General features: G+C 59.0%; 5 protein-coding genes across 5 annotated transcripts; 3 read left to right on the forward strand and 2 right to left on the reverse strand.

Moving 5' to 3' along the window:
- Positions 1-90: 90 nt before the first annotated feature.
- BKCO1_520006 (surface antigen-like protein) lies at positions 91-777 on the forward strand (the record flags this gene model as incomplete). The annotated part of the gene is made up of 1 exon (XM_020277076.1): positions 91-777. The coding sequence occupies one exon, from the start codon at positions 91-93 to the stop codon at positions 775-777; it is 687 nt and encodes a 228-aa protein (XP_020127382.1).
- Positions 778-3,872: 3,095 nt separating this feature from the next.
- BKCO1_520007 (uncharacterized protein) lies at positions 3,873-6,855 on the reverse strand (the record flags this gene model as incomplete). Its single annotated transcript, XM_020277087.1, has 3 exons — positions 3,873-6,017; positions 6,068-6,530; positions 6,581-6,855. 3 exons carry the CDS (start codon positions 6,853-6,855, stop codon positions 3,873-3,875), a joined length of 2,883 nt encoding a protein of 960 aa, XP_020127381.1.
- A 3,707-nt stretch (positions 6,856-10,562) lies between these two features.
- BKCO1_520008 (lsm domain-containing protein) lies at positions 10,563-10,910 on the reverse strand (the record flags this gene model as incomplete). The annotated part of the gene is made up of 3 exons (XM_020277098.1): positions 10,563-10,588; positions 10,644-10,757; positions 10,808-10,910. The coding sequence occupies 3 exons, from the start codon at positions 10,908-10,910 to the stop codon at positions 10,563-10,565; spliced, it is 243 nt and encodes an 80-aa protein (XP_020127337.1).
- Positions 10,911-11,142: 232 nt separating this feature from the next.
- On the forward strand, positions 11,143-12,579 carry BKCO1_520009 (small ubiquitin-related modifier sumo; the record flags this gene model as incomplete). Its single annotated transcript, XM_020277109.1, has 3 exons — positions 11,143-11,444; positions 11,498-12,350; positions 12,412-12,579. 3 exons carry the CDS (start codon positions 11,143-11,145, stop codon positions 12,577-12,579), a joined length of 1,323 nt encoding a protein of 440 aa, XP_020127336.1.
- A 470-nt stretch (positions 12,580-13,049) lies between these two features.
- On the forward strand, positions 13,050-13,533 carry BKCO1_5200010 (trm112p-domain-containing protein; the record flags this gene model as incomplete). Its single annotated transcript, XM_020277022.1, has 2 exons — positions 13,050-13,235; positions 13,303-13,533. 2 exons carry the CDS (start codon positions 13,050-13,052, stop codon positions 13,531-13,533), a joined length of 417 nt encoding a protein of 138 aa, XP_020127317.1.
- Positions 13,534-14,328: the final 795 nt, after the last annotated feature.

The raw sequence follows: 14,328 nt of genomic DNA on the forward strand, positions 1-14,328 counted from the left end.
CACACTCACCTCGCGTGGGCTGGCGCTGTCGACTCCCCAGCCGCAACCGCCGCCATGTCTGCCTAGGCCAACCCCTCGACGCTGCGCACCATGCCCGGCTGCTCACCCTTGCTGGGCGACCTGCTCAACTCCAAGCGGCAGGCCTACGAAAAGCATCTCACCGACGTCAAGCTCAAGCGCACTGCCGTCACCTGCTGCCTCTGTCGAGCCCAGTCCCACCTCGACACCGACGACCGCCGCAGCCTCAAGAGCGTCGTCTGCCCTTGCACTCACCCCTTGTGCGCCAGCTGCCCCATCCGCTCCGACGTCTTGACCCAACTCAACGGCTTCCGCCACCCAATCGCCGCCCGCGACCGCCTTCGGCATTCCTACGGCTTCTACTGTGACAGTTGCGGCGCTTCCAACAAGGTGCCGCCTGTGCTCCAGCCTCGCACCGCTGACTCACCACGTCGCCTCCGCGCGGGGCCCCCTGCCAAGGAGTGGACTGTCGACTTCACCTGGCGCAAGTGTCGATGGTGTGAGCTGCGCTGTCATGAAAAGTGCCTGCTGTACTGCATCAAGCGGTGGGAGCAGCTCTCGGAAGCCAGCAGGAGCCCCAGGAGGAACAGAAAGGACTACGACTATCATGCGAATGCCATCAAAGCCCGCATCGCCGCCGGACATCCTACTTCTCCGCTAGCTCTGTACACCTCAGCTCCGGACGATGTTGGCTCCAATGATGCAGCCAGCCCCAGCCTTACCGCCGAAGAAATCGAGACGCTCGAGTACGGCATGTGAATGGGAGCCGTCCGCGGCTCTGCATGAGCGGGAACTACGATTGCCCCAAGACATGAGCGGTTCTTGGGCTGGGTTGTATTGGCTTGAAACAATGGCACTTGCGCCTGGATTCTTCGGTCGTACGGGGCGATGTATCGTAGTCTTTGTTGCCCCAGAATGCGAAGAAAGGAGCGAGTGGGAGGGAACACAATGACTGGTACAGCTGTCAGTAATCGAAGCGACTACCTATTAGGATGACACTTGAAGCATGGGCTCTCGGGGGTTTGCATGCGAGGCCCAGCTCTGTCGGACATTGGATCTCAAATACAGAGTCTCCAAATGATCAAAGTACATACCTGTTGATCCCCAGCGCCGAGAAACGGAAATACCGAAACGGAGAAACCGACAATCAGAACTCACTCCTTGAGAACGCCCTTGTATCTTTTCAATGCTCCAATCTTCTCGGCAATGCAGCGTTACTGTGCACCAGCCCCTGTTGAATGTGGTGTAGTTTGGGGTCAAGCTTGAGAAGCTCGTCTTCACACCATTCTTTTGTATCATGAACACGGTAGTGTTGCTTTCTGAATGTGGCGGTGATAATAGCCTAACAACATCACGTGCGCATAGGATCATTCAATAACAATGATGATACGGCAATAATGCAGGAGTCTCGGCCAGCAGCGATCACCGAGCGGAAGCGACGCGATGTAACAAAGCGAAAAGCAGAAGGCAACAGAGAGCGAGATAAAGAGACGTCTCGAGCAAGACAAAGCAAATAGCTGAGAGACAGACTATATTTGTCGCGACGCAGCCTTCGTGTCTGACACGGACAAACCCAGTGATGCGACGTGGTAAGCTTCATCCCATCAGCTTAGGTCAGAAGACGCCGCCAGATAACAGACTCCCAAGTAAATAATTAGGGAGCGACTGCAGCGTCCGTCGGGCCCATAGCCGCAACACAGCAATTCCTATTTCCCTTTGGCAGGCCGCGCTGCCATGAAACACGCTCTCACGCGAAGCCCTGGACGACAACATCAACGAGACGAGCGGTGGCAATGAAATCGAGCCGGACAGAAGTGTCGCTTTCGTGCAGCTCGACCTTCCAAGAGCTGCGCTCGCGACGAGGCCTGCCTCCTCTCGAGGTCGCTATTCCAAGGGCGCCGCACTATAGCTCGGGGTCAAACTTTTCGCCGAATGCGCAGCAGGCATTCAACGTCTCGCAGGCACTCGAGGCCATTACACGATGCCTTGATCGGATAGACCAGATGTGAGGAACCGATTCAGCAACGGGAAACGGCCCCGAGCCTGATGTCATGGGACAGAGCAAGCCCACTGCGTATGGACCACGGCAAGCGAGTATAGGCCGAAAGGGGCGTCGAGAGCAGGACAATACGAACAAGAGGGGCACGGAGGGAGCCGGGAGGGAAGGAGGCGGGAGGCGAGGACAGGAGTAGTGTGTAGATGCGGAATAATAGAGCGATGTGCCGTGGGACAAGGTGCAGAGCGGATGGCGACATGAAGCGTCGCTTTCCCACGTGGTGGCGGTGCATCGACTCGGCGTCGTATCCAGCAAATTGGCAGCAGAGCCGCAGCTTTCGAGCCGTGCGACAGCGCATGCCCGCCCGCCAGCTGCACGCTGGGGTCATCGATTGCGCGTTACGTCCAGCTAGGCGGTGCATATCGTCATGGCCGTTTACCGTTGCGTCGGCTGCCGCAAGAGGTTGTCGATCGCGTCGGGCCCGCTGCCTCAGGCAGCCCATGCCGTGCCGCCTGCGACCCGCAGCTGAGGAGGAAAAAAAAAAGGAGCCAGCGACGGCGCGTCGACGCACGGGACGCGGCGAAGCAAAATATGGCCCAGCGCGCGCCGCGGCGTCCAGTGTACGCGTCCAGCCCATCAGTGCGAGACGGCAGCAAAGCAAGAAATAGTGTACGCCTATCGGCCCAAGTCCACTTTTCCGCCTTCGCCTGCGCCGCGCTGTCAATCAATCAAACCACAGGCCGCGTGCTGCTCCCCCCCCTCGACTGCTATTTTTCGCACCTTCCAGCCAATCCCCACCCACCGCCTGTGCACGCTCCGCCTGTTGCTGCCATGTCGCGCGGTGCAGCTCGCGCCTGTCGCCCGCCAATCGCACGCGAGCCGCGCCTACCCTGCCCTGCCCTACCCTGCCCTGCCCTGCCCTTCCCTTCACTGCCCCCGTCTCCGCTGCCCGCCGCCGTCGACAGCCTGGCTTCCGACCAGCCTTCTCTCAACAGCAATGCCTGGCGCGCTGGTTTGACCATCAGCAGCTGAGCCCCCGCCCATCCCTGACTTCTCCTTGATGAAGAACCCCCTCGCGGCTGTGGCGGCGTGGCTGGCAACCTGCTGGCCTCGTCCGCCGCCGCCTTCACATGCTGCTGTCAACCCAAACCTTCGATTTCTCCCATTGATGACTCCACTGATTACGTACAGCCCCTTGCCTTGCACCTCAAGGCTCCCGCCAAAACTCCTGTTCGATTCCCCGCCGCCCTACCCCACCAACACCGGAACCCCCGCTGCCATCACATGCTCCAAAGCCCCGGACTACCCGCTCTGCCCTCTCCCATTATAAACCCCCGCCTGTCCAAAGTCGGAATGCTTGTCTATACAAGAAGAGAAATGGAGCAACAGAGCTGAGAACGGAACAGATGACTTCTACCGCTCGGAAATGCCGCAGACGCACTTTGCATCTGCCTGAGCCCAGCAAATGTATGCAAATTAGGAAAATGCTCGACGTGCCGCGAAACATTGTTTTGTGTTTTTGGTGTGCCGCCCAAAATGCCAGAATACGCGATTATCGGCCACCCAGCCGTGCAGAATCGAGGGAGAAAAACGGACGAAAACACGCGAAACGTGAAAACGAAATAGAAAGAGAAGATCGCGGATGACTTTGGAGACCGCCAAGGCAAATGAGACGCAAATGAGGTGGTATCAGGGTCTCCAATGCGATGCGAGACAACGAGACGCAATTCAATGCTTCAAAACGCAGTAGCCCAAACTGTGGCTCAAGTAACAACTTTCGCAGCGTGAGAAAATCGTGCACCGGATAAGGAGGGAAAAGTCGTGGCTTCGTCTCGTCAATCGGGTTATGCCGTGGTGCTCACTCGAAGGCCGGAATGAAGTCAGAGAGCTGGTTGTCCGACTGTGACCGTTTCTTCGCCGACCACTTCTTCTTCGGCGAGCCCCAGCCCTCGTCGTCGTCCTCGTTCGCTCCGCCTGTCTGCGACTTGGGCGACTTCGCCTTGACCCGGATCGTCAAGCGGTTCGCATCCGGCTGGCCGGGCTGAACGGTCGACTGAGACATGACTGTGGAGCTACCGTCATGAATCGGCTGAGTAACGGGCCTGTAGCGGGCAGACTTGCCTACGTTGCTGCGCTCAGATGGCGCAAGAGACGGCGCGTAGCCAGGTGTTAGATGGCTGCCGAACTGCTGCTGCAGCCCACCGAAGCTCATCGAAGGCGGGTTTACCATACTCCTCGTACGCTGCTGGCCAAGCCCCTGCGCGCTGGCCATGGACATCGGACGCTGGCCTAGAAGAGCCCCAAAGTTGTTTTGGCCCATCATGCCTTGCTGCATCACGGGTTGCATGCCCATCTGCGGCACACCCTGGTGGATACCCATTTGCTGTTGCTGTAGCATCATCTGCATCTGCTGTTGAAGCTGAGCCATTGCCTGCATCTGCTGCATCTGCATCTGCTGCATGTTCATGCTCAGCTGCTGCTGCTGCTGCTGTTGCGGCATGAACATCTGTTGCGGCTGCGCTTGAGGCATACCCATTCCAAGCCCAAGCATTCCCATGCCCTGGCCCATGCCCTGGCCCATCTGTCCTGGTTGAGGCAACCGTTGTCCGTATGTGGCGGTAGTGCCGAAGATTTTCGTGGCGCCGCCGCGACGAGCCTCCTTCGCCTGCTCAGCATCTGCGATCATGTTGACCAACGTAGGCTGCGCGTTGCCACCGGCCGAACCTTCATACACGGAAGCGGGGCCCATGGCCCCGTAACCAATGGACTCCCGCATAGGCTGCTGGACCAAGTTGGCGCCGAGGTAAGGCTCTGAGGGAAGGTCCGCTGGAAGGCCACGCGCAAATGGTGGAAGGTTCGTAGGACCCCCCATGATGGAGCCAGCAGCTGAGCCGGGGCGCATACCCTGTGCAGAAGCCGAGCGAAGATTCGTCAACGAACTATGGTGCGACAGGCGGTTGCCGAGTTTGGGGAATTTGTGCTCTTTCAGGATGCCCAGGGGAATGTCGTCGGTCTCATCCTCGTCCTCATTGCCATCGAAGTACGAAGCTCGGTTTCCGAGAAGCTCCGACGTGCTCATGCTAGCCCTGTTCATGCCAGGCCTCTCCATGCTGACAGGACGGCCACCGAGAGACTGATTCATGCCACCAACGGTCTTCTTCATCATCTCCCGATGCGCGCTCATTTTCTCTTGCTGCTGATGGCGGATCTTGCGCATCTCCTCGATCTTCTTGCGTTCCTCCTCTTCCTGGTCGTCATCAATGTATTCATCAGACACGTCAGACTCGTCATCACTCAAGGGGTCTTTCTGATGCTGACGCTGTAGAACAGCGAATTCGGCCTGAGTCATGCGCGCAGGCTTCTGTGATTCGAAGCGGACGCCCGGCCTGGTCGTCAGTGGGGTGGGGGGCGTCTTGCTGAACAAGGGGCGCGACTCCTCATTGGCCGTGCTGACACCCTTGGCACGGGGTGTTGCCTCAGCCATCGAGTCCGGGGAAGATGCAGCCGTGACAGGCTGCGCTTGGTGTTGGGACTGAATGCTCGAGTGCGCTGAAGAGAAAGACGGTGTTTTCACGGAGGATTCGGAAGACCCGTTTTGGCGAGTCTGGGCCCCCTCCAGCTCCTTGGCATCGCGACTAGCCCGGAAAGACTCTCGGACCATTTTGGCATCTTCATCCTCCACGGGCAGCGAAGGAGCCTTCATGGCTCCGTTGCGGACAGACTTACGCTCCGAGACCGGGTTGGAATGAGTGCGGACCTGAAGCGGTGGTGGGCTGGCCGACAGTGGGACGGAGTGACGAGGTACCGGGGGAACCCTTTCGTTGTAGGGGGAATGAGCGGCAACAGGAGACGCCATCAGCCTATCATTCGAGTCGCGGCTGTCCCACGAGTACGGAGACCCGTTGACGTCTTTAGTCCTGTCAACGCGGATGGGAGATGGAGGCTGGGTGGGTCTGGACGACGCAAAGGTTTTGGGAGGCGGAGGTAGCGCGGGCTCGGACTCCTAATCATAACAGTTAATAAATACCAAACACGAGGCAATGTCTCACTCACGGATCTCATGGCGAGCGGAGGGGGCAGCGGGAGGGGCGACTCTTCGAGGATAGCGCTCTTCCGCTGCTGGGAGGCAAAACTGGTGAAAAGATCTCCAAAGTCGTTGCCAAAATCCGTTGCTGGCAAGTTCTCGAGCTTAGGAGGATGGGCCGTGCTCGCATAACTGCTTGCGGTCATAGCTCGATCCCGACCAGAGTGTACATCCTCCGAATCATTCTTGATAGTGGGCGACCCGGCGACCTTTCCTGACTTCCGGTGAAACGCAAAACGGCCAGTTATGCTCGTGAAGGACGAGGTGCGGTCACGGGCTTCGCTTGGGACGGGGACCTTTTTGGTAAAAAGATCGTCGTTGTCGAACTCGGCGGAAGAGGGCAGGGTGGAGGTCGAGCTGTGACGCGCAGATGAGCCCGTGTCGTAGAACCGCGAGGCACTGGAGTTGGCGGCACTGCTGCCGTTGCTTCCCCTAGTGTACGGTCAGGCAGAGCGGCAAGCACCAACGACGCAACTGCTTACCTGTTACCGGGGCCGGCGTACGGGCTCTCGTCGTACGAGTTCTGCCGCAGGTGCTGTGCAGGCTGAGCAGGCTGCATGTGCCCCAAGGGCGAGCTCACCGGGCGCGGGTTGAAGGCACGCCTGACACCCAAGCTCAGCTCGCCGGTTGTGGCTGTTTTCGGGAGGTCTGTCCGAGGCATGACCCGGAAAGACGGCTCCCCGGGCTTGTCAAAATCCTCCAGCGCGTTTCCCGAAGATTTTCTGCGCGTGAAAGCCTTGGGCATGAAGTTCGGCATGGTGAATGCGAGCGAGAGTGTACTATGTGGGTGAATGGACCGGCCAACAGCGGCAGCGAACCCCAGCCGAAGAGATGCGACCCGTTCAGACTGCTCACAGGCACATCGATCGAGCGGCAGAGAGATCTATGTCGGAAGCAGGGTGACGTATGCGAGCTTCCCAACGTGGCTCGGCGGCGGCGGCGAGGGACTGCTGCTGGCGGGAAAAACGAATGGCGTCGAGGTTCTGCGGACGAGGCGCGGGTTAGCAGCGAGATTCGAGAGGTAGAGGCTCGCGGCACGGTGCAGCGGCCCAATCGCGGCGAACGTGCAGCGGAACGAGAGGAGGCGTGCGGCGCGGGCCCGGGCGCTGGGACAGGCTCAGACGGCGGTGCGGCCGGCAGAGACAGCAGCAGTCAGGGAGGCGGGCGACAGGGCGACGGGGCGACGGGGCGACGGGGCGACGCTGGCAGGCTGGGGCCTGGGGCAACGGCAGAGGGTCGCGGGCAGGTGTTGAGGTGCTGGTCGGGAGGGTGGAGCGAGTGAGGCGGGCTGTTGTTGTGGGCTGGGGTGCGGCAACTGGCGCCGGGCAGGGCAGCGAGGGGCTTACCTGGACGCGTCTGGGAGGCGAATGAGCAACAGGCCCTGAACGAGAGACGACGACAGACGGATGCGGAGGGCGTTGGAGAGGACTCGCAGGTGTCGCAGTGCCGGGTCAGGAGTGCGCCGGCGTCATGTACCCTAATACGAGGCCGGCAGCGCTAGGTAAGCAGCCCAGGGAACGAGGAGCATAAAGCGGCCTGCGCCAGGGATCATTCAGCCGTTCATTATTAGAAGTCAGATCGCGGCCTAGCGGTGGATGTGCAGCGGCCGCCGTCGATCCAAGCACCCGCCCGGCCACTCGTCGCGCGTTGCAGCCGGCCGCAGGCGCCACCGACTTCGCTGCCCGCCGCCGCATACGAGCGCCGCCGCGAGCGGGCAGCGTTGCACCCGAGCGCCCAGGGGCCGGCGTGCGGCCACGCTGCGATTCAGCACCGCCCGCTTTTCTGCGAACGGCCGCCTGACAGCGCGCAACCAGCACCGCCAGCACCGCCAGCACCGCACAGCTCGCTTGCGCCCGCCCGCCCACCACCCAGCGCCTCCCAGCCTCCTGCCCGACGAGCCTCCCCGGAAATTGTCAACCTCTTTCCTCTCTCCCATTGCCCCCCCGTTTTCGTCCGGCCTGTGCCGGGCCCCCTCTCCACATCTCACCGCATGCCTGCTGTCTCGCCGCCCACGCTCTCGCCGCCCGCTGTCTCGCTGTTTGGCTGCTGTCGCGCTGATGCGCTGATGCGCTGATGCGCACTCCCGCCGCCCTCTTGTAGGTATTATCCTCGAAGCCGCGTCGTCGACGCCGCGCTGGCTTGGCACCGCTCGCCGCCCGCTCGCCGCCCGCTCGCCGCCCGCCCGCCTGCTTCATGGCCTGCCTTGCTGGATTCCCATCCCGACCTGCACGATGCGGCTCGGGCCTTGGTTGCAGATCCCCAGGCCATAGCGTGGAAAAGTGCCGGCCAGAACCTGATCAACCCTCTACGGAACCAGAGTCCCGCCTCTGTGATACCGTCCTGTCTCCCAGTGCGGGCTTGTCTCGAATGGGCCAGCGTTTGCATGGACGTGGCAGCTGGTAGAAGCAGACTACACCACAGCCCCCGGCGTATCCTGCACCCCATCCCACGCTCCTCGTCTGAAGCCTTGCTCCTGGTCTTCCTGAACGCATTGGCAAAAGCTTCCGCACTGCTCACGGAAACCCCTGCTCAGCTCTGCCGTCCTGGGACTAGAACGTCTCGTGTGGGTCTACAGCATGCTCTCTGTGCCACGCCCACTGCCAATGGCAGCAGTTGCGGCTGTCGTCGACTCCATGTCGAACCGGATTCTCCGCATTCGTCGGGGGCCTCGGCCGACTACTGCAAGTCATCATGCTGTGCCAAAGAGCCGCCTAGTAGCCTTTTCTCTGCGGCGTTCGGTAGGAGAACAACTCGTGTTGATCCAGCCCTGCGCAGCACGGCAGCGCGTTTACAGGGCGATCCTCCATCGAGACCATGCACCAGTGACTTGTGCTCGTGCGTTAGATTCACTCGGTGTTCTAGTACTAAAAGATCCGGTGGCACAGCCTACCAAGCAACCTGTCCATGACCATCAATCACACGACCCTCATGCTACGGGCACAATTGGCCTTATGTCAAGACGCGGTTTCCCGCTTTGTGCAGGCTTTAGCATGGCTAGACTATCAGTGCAAGGGGTAGAGGACGAGGGGTTATCATGCACATCTGCTCATGACGCTCGCACAAGCGTATTGTAACCAAACGAGGAGCAGAGCACATGACATGTCGCGACACTCTCTGCACCAGCTCTTGGCAGCAGCACATGGCACAGAAGTGAAGTCCCAAAGCGCTGGAAACGGCGTGGCAGCCGAGAACGGTTGCCGGTACCTTGGGTCCATCGGTGCTAGGGAGCGGGGAGGGGCGTCGCCTTCACCGTCACCGTACATGCTGTGACGGATTGGAAGGGTGTGCTCGTTGGGTTCAGCCGTTGTACCACAAACATGTCCCGCATCCTACGAACGATCCGAGACCAATGATAGCGACGGCATCGGCTACTTGCTGTCCTTCCCCGCCCCATGCTCTGGATACTCCAACAACCGAAACATCCACCATGGCCCTCCTATTCCCCTCAGCGTACGCATTTGACTTGAGCCATCGCTTTCGAGGCTGGGGAGCATGAAACCAGCCGCCGGCGCAAGCGGCGTGGCGCACATGTAGTAGCATTACTCCACGGAGCAAACACAGCTCGGACGAAGAGCATTGAGACGGAACCTGTGGCATTGGCGGTATCACCACAGCGGGCGACGAAAGAAATTGACCCGCTTACATCTATCCCACATGGGTGGTAGAGTCCCATAGCTGCATGCACTTGCACAGTTTGAATACTCGCATCTGTATCCGGAGATCTTCTGCAAGTGCCCATGGAGAAAGATTGTTTAGACCTACATCTACGTCCAGATATCGTCTTCCAATGCCCACACAAATGATCGCCGTAGGCCAACTCCTTCGTCACCCACTATGTCGCTCGAAGAGGAGCCTGGTAGCTGAATCGATGCGCATGGGTGCTCCGACGGTTTCCTGTGGCTGATGATTCTCGCGGAATGGAGGGAAGTAGCATAGGACGAGTAATCGCGCGTGATGCTGCTAAGATCGACACCAGACCCTCATGCACGTCTTCCGCAGTGATCACTGTCCGTTACAGATCAGCGCCCTTGTGGACAATGCCACGTTCTGTCAAGCATGCGATATAGCAAGCGGCTAGTCCGAGCGAACAAAGCCTTGGTGAGCACACTGACGAACATGCATGGTATGAATCGCTAGAAACCCTAAAGGCATGGCATTATCTGCTTTCCTATGCTTGCGCCTGCGTGCGAACGGCGATTCGCAAGCGACTGGAACACGGTTCAATCAGGAAAGAGTCTGAGAGAAGCAGCCCAAAGCTCTCGCCCCGCGCTCTATTCTTACTTCCCGTCGAACCAGCACAAGGCCGGCGCAGGCTGTCCGAGAAACGCCATGCTAGAAGCACGGGAGACAGGGCAGCCGCGGGAGTGAGCGATTGACTGGTGTGCGAAAAGTGCCTTGGCGTGCAGCTCCGAGGACGAAGCGCCGCTTTCCTTTTTGCAATACCCGTTCTTCAAGACCTCCCTCTCAATGATCGGCCGAAATGTACATGACTGCGCCAGGTAAGCATGGGCGAAGCAGGGGGTCCAGAATGGCGACGAAACGAACCGTTGTTGCCTCTTACAAAGGCGTCGCCGTAGTTCCTCCTCAGCTTGCCGTCAACATACTCCTTGGTCTGCTCCAGAGCGATGTTCATGTAGCCATCGACGGACTGGAGCTCGCCTGCCTGTGGCGTCAGCCTGGATGAATGGGGCCAGAGCCAGCAGACATACCCTTGTAGACGACGCCAGAGTTCAGCTTGACGGTGACCGGGGCGCCGATGATCTCGCTGAGAAAACCGGAAGGGTCTTTTGCGTCGGTGGCGCCGTTTTCCATGGTGGTTCCGTTGGGGTTCAAGGTCTGTGAGGAGGGATGATGCAGGTGGGCAAGTGTCCATGTAGGTAGGTCCGGGGCAGACGCGAAGCTCACGGGACCGCGCGCGCCATCGGCGTTTCGCCGCGCGCAATCGCCGACAGCTCTGCCGCATCCTCATCCTCACCATCATCTTTCGCAACATCCCTCAACGGCCCTCACGGCCCTCGCAAGTGCAGCCTCCGACGGCGTAGCGATGGCTGACAGTGCCCCGGCCGCCGGCCCTGCGCCACCAAGGCAGAAGCGATCCTTCTTCAAGAAACCCTCGTGGAAGCAGAAGGCTGACCCCGCCGACGATGACGATCCAACGGCCATGTTCGATGGCTCCAAGCAGACATTCTCCGCCATCATGGAAGAGCGCGAGCGCGTTAGGGCCAAGAAGCTGCAAGAGCAGGAAGAAAGCGCGCGGAAGAGAGAGCTGGAGGAGGCCGCCAGGCACGGCAAGCGCCGCAGGACGGCTCACCATGAGCATCGCCCCGACGAGGATGCGGGCGAGAGGTGAAGCCCACCGCCAGCCACCCGTGAAACTACCCGCTGACCGACCGAAGTAGCATGTCGGCCGAGCAGACCTTGTCACCGTGTTCCTCACCTCGGCCGCCCAAGGTTGACGCTCACTCCCTCTCGGCGCGCTATGAAGCTGTCGCCCGAGCACGCGAAGCCAAACCCAGTCCGACTGTGGTGGTTGACCTTGGCGATACCGACTCAGACGACGATGCCCCACTGCCGGCCGGAACAGCGTCTACGCTAGCCACCCACACTGCTCTGACGGGCTCCGATGAGGAGATGGACGAGTCCGACCCCGAAATCCGGGAGATCATACGGGAGGCACGGCGCGAGAAAATACTCGCACGGCATCGAAATACGGCACATGGATCGTCTCCCATCGAGCCAGGAAACCGGTGTAGGCCGAGCCCAGGAGCGGCGACGAATTGCGGCACGTCGCAGCTCACCCCTGTGCCGGATCCGCCAGTGCAGATACTCGTCACGTCAAGAATCCCCGACACTAAACCGCTCATAGTCACCCGGAAGCTCTCACAACGTCTACAAGAGGTGAGGCAGGCCTGGTGCAAGCGACAAGGATTCGACCAGGAGATGACAGACTCGATATTCTTCACGTTCAAAGGCCGAAGGCTTTTTGACGTTGCGACGTGCAGGAGCTTGGGCCTGTATGCTGATGCTTTCGGCCGCGTGCGCATGAAAGACAGTCTCGACTGGGACGAAAACGACAGCAAGGTCACTGTTGAGGCCGTGACGTTGTACATTTTCAACGAGGATGCAAAGGAGGCGCAGCGGCAACGTGAACCTGAGCCAGAGTCTGAAGTAGCGGCAGAGCCGGAGCCAAAGCGGACGAAGATAATAATCAGGACGAAAGATTTTGGCGATGCCAAGTTCACATGCGGTCCGGTATGCCCCATTGAGCCCGGAACCCGTGTTGATTTGAGAAGGTACTCATCGGTCATCGCAGGAAACCTCATTTGAGAAGCTGGCAACGTCTTCAATCAATAGGTTGAAGGTTCCTGCTAGCAAGCGGCCTTATCTACTGTTCGATGGTGAGCGGTTGGATCCACACGACACAATGGCGGAGCTGGAGGATTTTGAAGATGGGGACGTCCTCGAGATGCACTTCGATTGATTTGGTCGACCCGGCTGGTACCTCCAATTCTACATGGTTTTGCGGGGCATGTCTTTGGCGTTTGAGGATTGGTGTATTGGTGTGGGAAATGAGGAAAATACCCTTGGCTGTGGCGGGTGGAACAAGACCATCTTTGGAGTTTGCTTGAGAAGAGCCACCTAGTTGATGATTTATGGTCGAAGGCAGCATCATGCCGGATCCGCAGATGCAAAAAAAAAAAAATGCTTTTACGGATGACCGAGCCGCATGCACGTCCGAGCAAGCCCTAGTGCGTTGTGGGGAGATAAGCTTATTTTCGACGCGCGCTGACTCGCGGCGCGGCGGCCGGCCAAAAATTTCCCTAGGCACCTCCGCCGATCACCTTCACTCCAATCCTCCTCCTCCAACCTTGCCTCTCCAGACCCACGATAACCCGCATACCTCCCACGCCGGACCCTCAGCAGCCTTCCCAGCAACGAACTAGAAACAGCATGAAGCTACTCACCCTAAACTTCCTGACCTGCGCGCGCAAGGCCTGCAAGTCTAGCCCGGCCGCATTCCCCCTCCACCCGCGCGACGCCGAGCTCGAAGTCGTCGAGACCGATCTTAATCCACCCTTCATCCGCAACATCCTACCACGCTTGGAGTGGGACGCCCTACGAACCCTTGCCTCGGAGGTATGCATGACATTCCCCGTCGACGGACGATACTGCGGTGCTTGTGCTGATCCTCGGGAACGAGCAGCTCGGTCTCCCCAGCCTCCCCGAGAGGGCGCCTGAGCCCGAAGCACTCGGCATTGCGACAGCAGACGCGGCTGAAGGAGTGGAGGGGCCGAATCAGATGCTAAAGGACCTGCATAACCTGCTTCTCGAGACCACGATAGCGTCCGGCAAGCTGGTGTGCGCAAATTGCGAACACGAGTACGCCGTCAAGGAGGGCATTGCCAACTTCTTGCTCCCCAGCCACCTGGTTTGAGGGTCTTCTCTTTCCATAACAAGAAAACCAATAACGAACATCAATCTACGACGAGTGCGTCAATGGGGAAGGAGGCCGTGGATCACACCATCTGCTGAGGCAGAGAGGGCCTGGGTATGACATCGGACCCCTCAAGTCACTAGCCGGGCACAGGTTCTTTTTTCTGTCGTGGGCACTACAAACAGACTGATAGGTTCCAACGACCCTGTCCATGTCTGGATCTGCCGCTGCTTGTTGAACTTTATGTGGGAAGGACCCGAATAGCAAACGTTCGGCAAGGTGGAGATACGAAGAAGATTATACCCGAGGATAGTATTGTAGGAGAGAATGTAGGACAACTTGATTCTAAACCTCTGCACAGACTGGTGTCTTCGTTAGGCTCTGTGTGATTTGCTAAGAGGGACACTGGGCCACTCCGGGAACGTTGTAGGATTTTTTTCAACAGTTAACTGGACAGTTATCCAGAACAGCCGGCCCGTCGACATCCGTGACAAACTGGGTGATGAAACAAATTGACCCACCTACTAGTCAGCGGAATCTTCATAGGTAGATGCTGCGATGACAGTGCTAGTAGTGTTAGGTTTCAGCCGATACCACACAGCCATACGGCCAACCCTCCGCCAGTTGACTGGCAAAAGGTACTGCAACGATCATCCTGGTGACTGATCGTGCTCCAACAACTCTATATCTAGATGGGTGCCGTAAAATACGCATTTCCGTCTTATTTCTATTTTCATTACTTTTTTTTTTTCTCCTCCTTCCCCCCTTAGGACTATTATCCCTGGTATGGCCCGT

Source organism: Diplodia corticola (genome assembly GCF_001883845.1).
Source record: "Diplodia corticola strain CBS 112549 chromosome Unknown scaffold52, whole genome shotgun sequence".
NCBI classification, from domain to species: Eukaryota; Fungi; Ascomycota; class Dothideomycetes; order Botryosphaeriales; family Botryosphaeriaceae; genus Diplodia; species Diplodia corticola.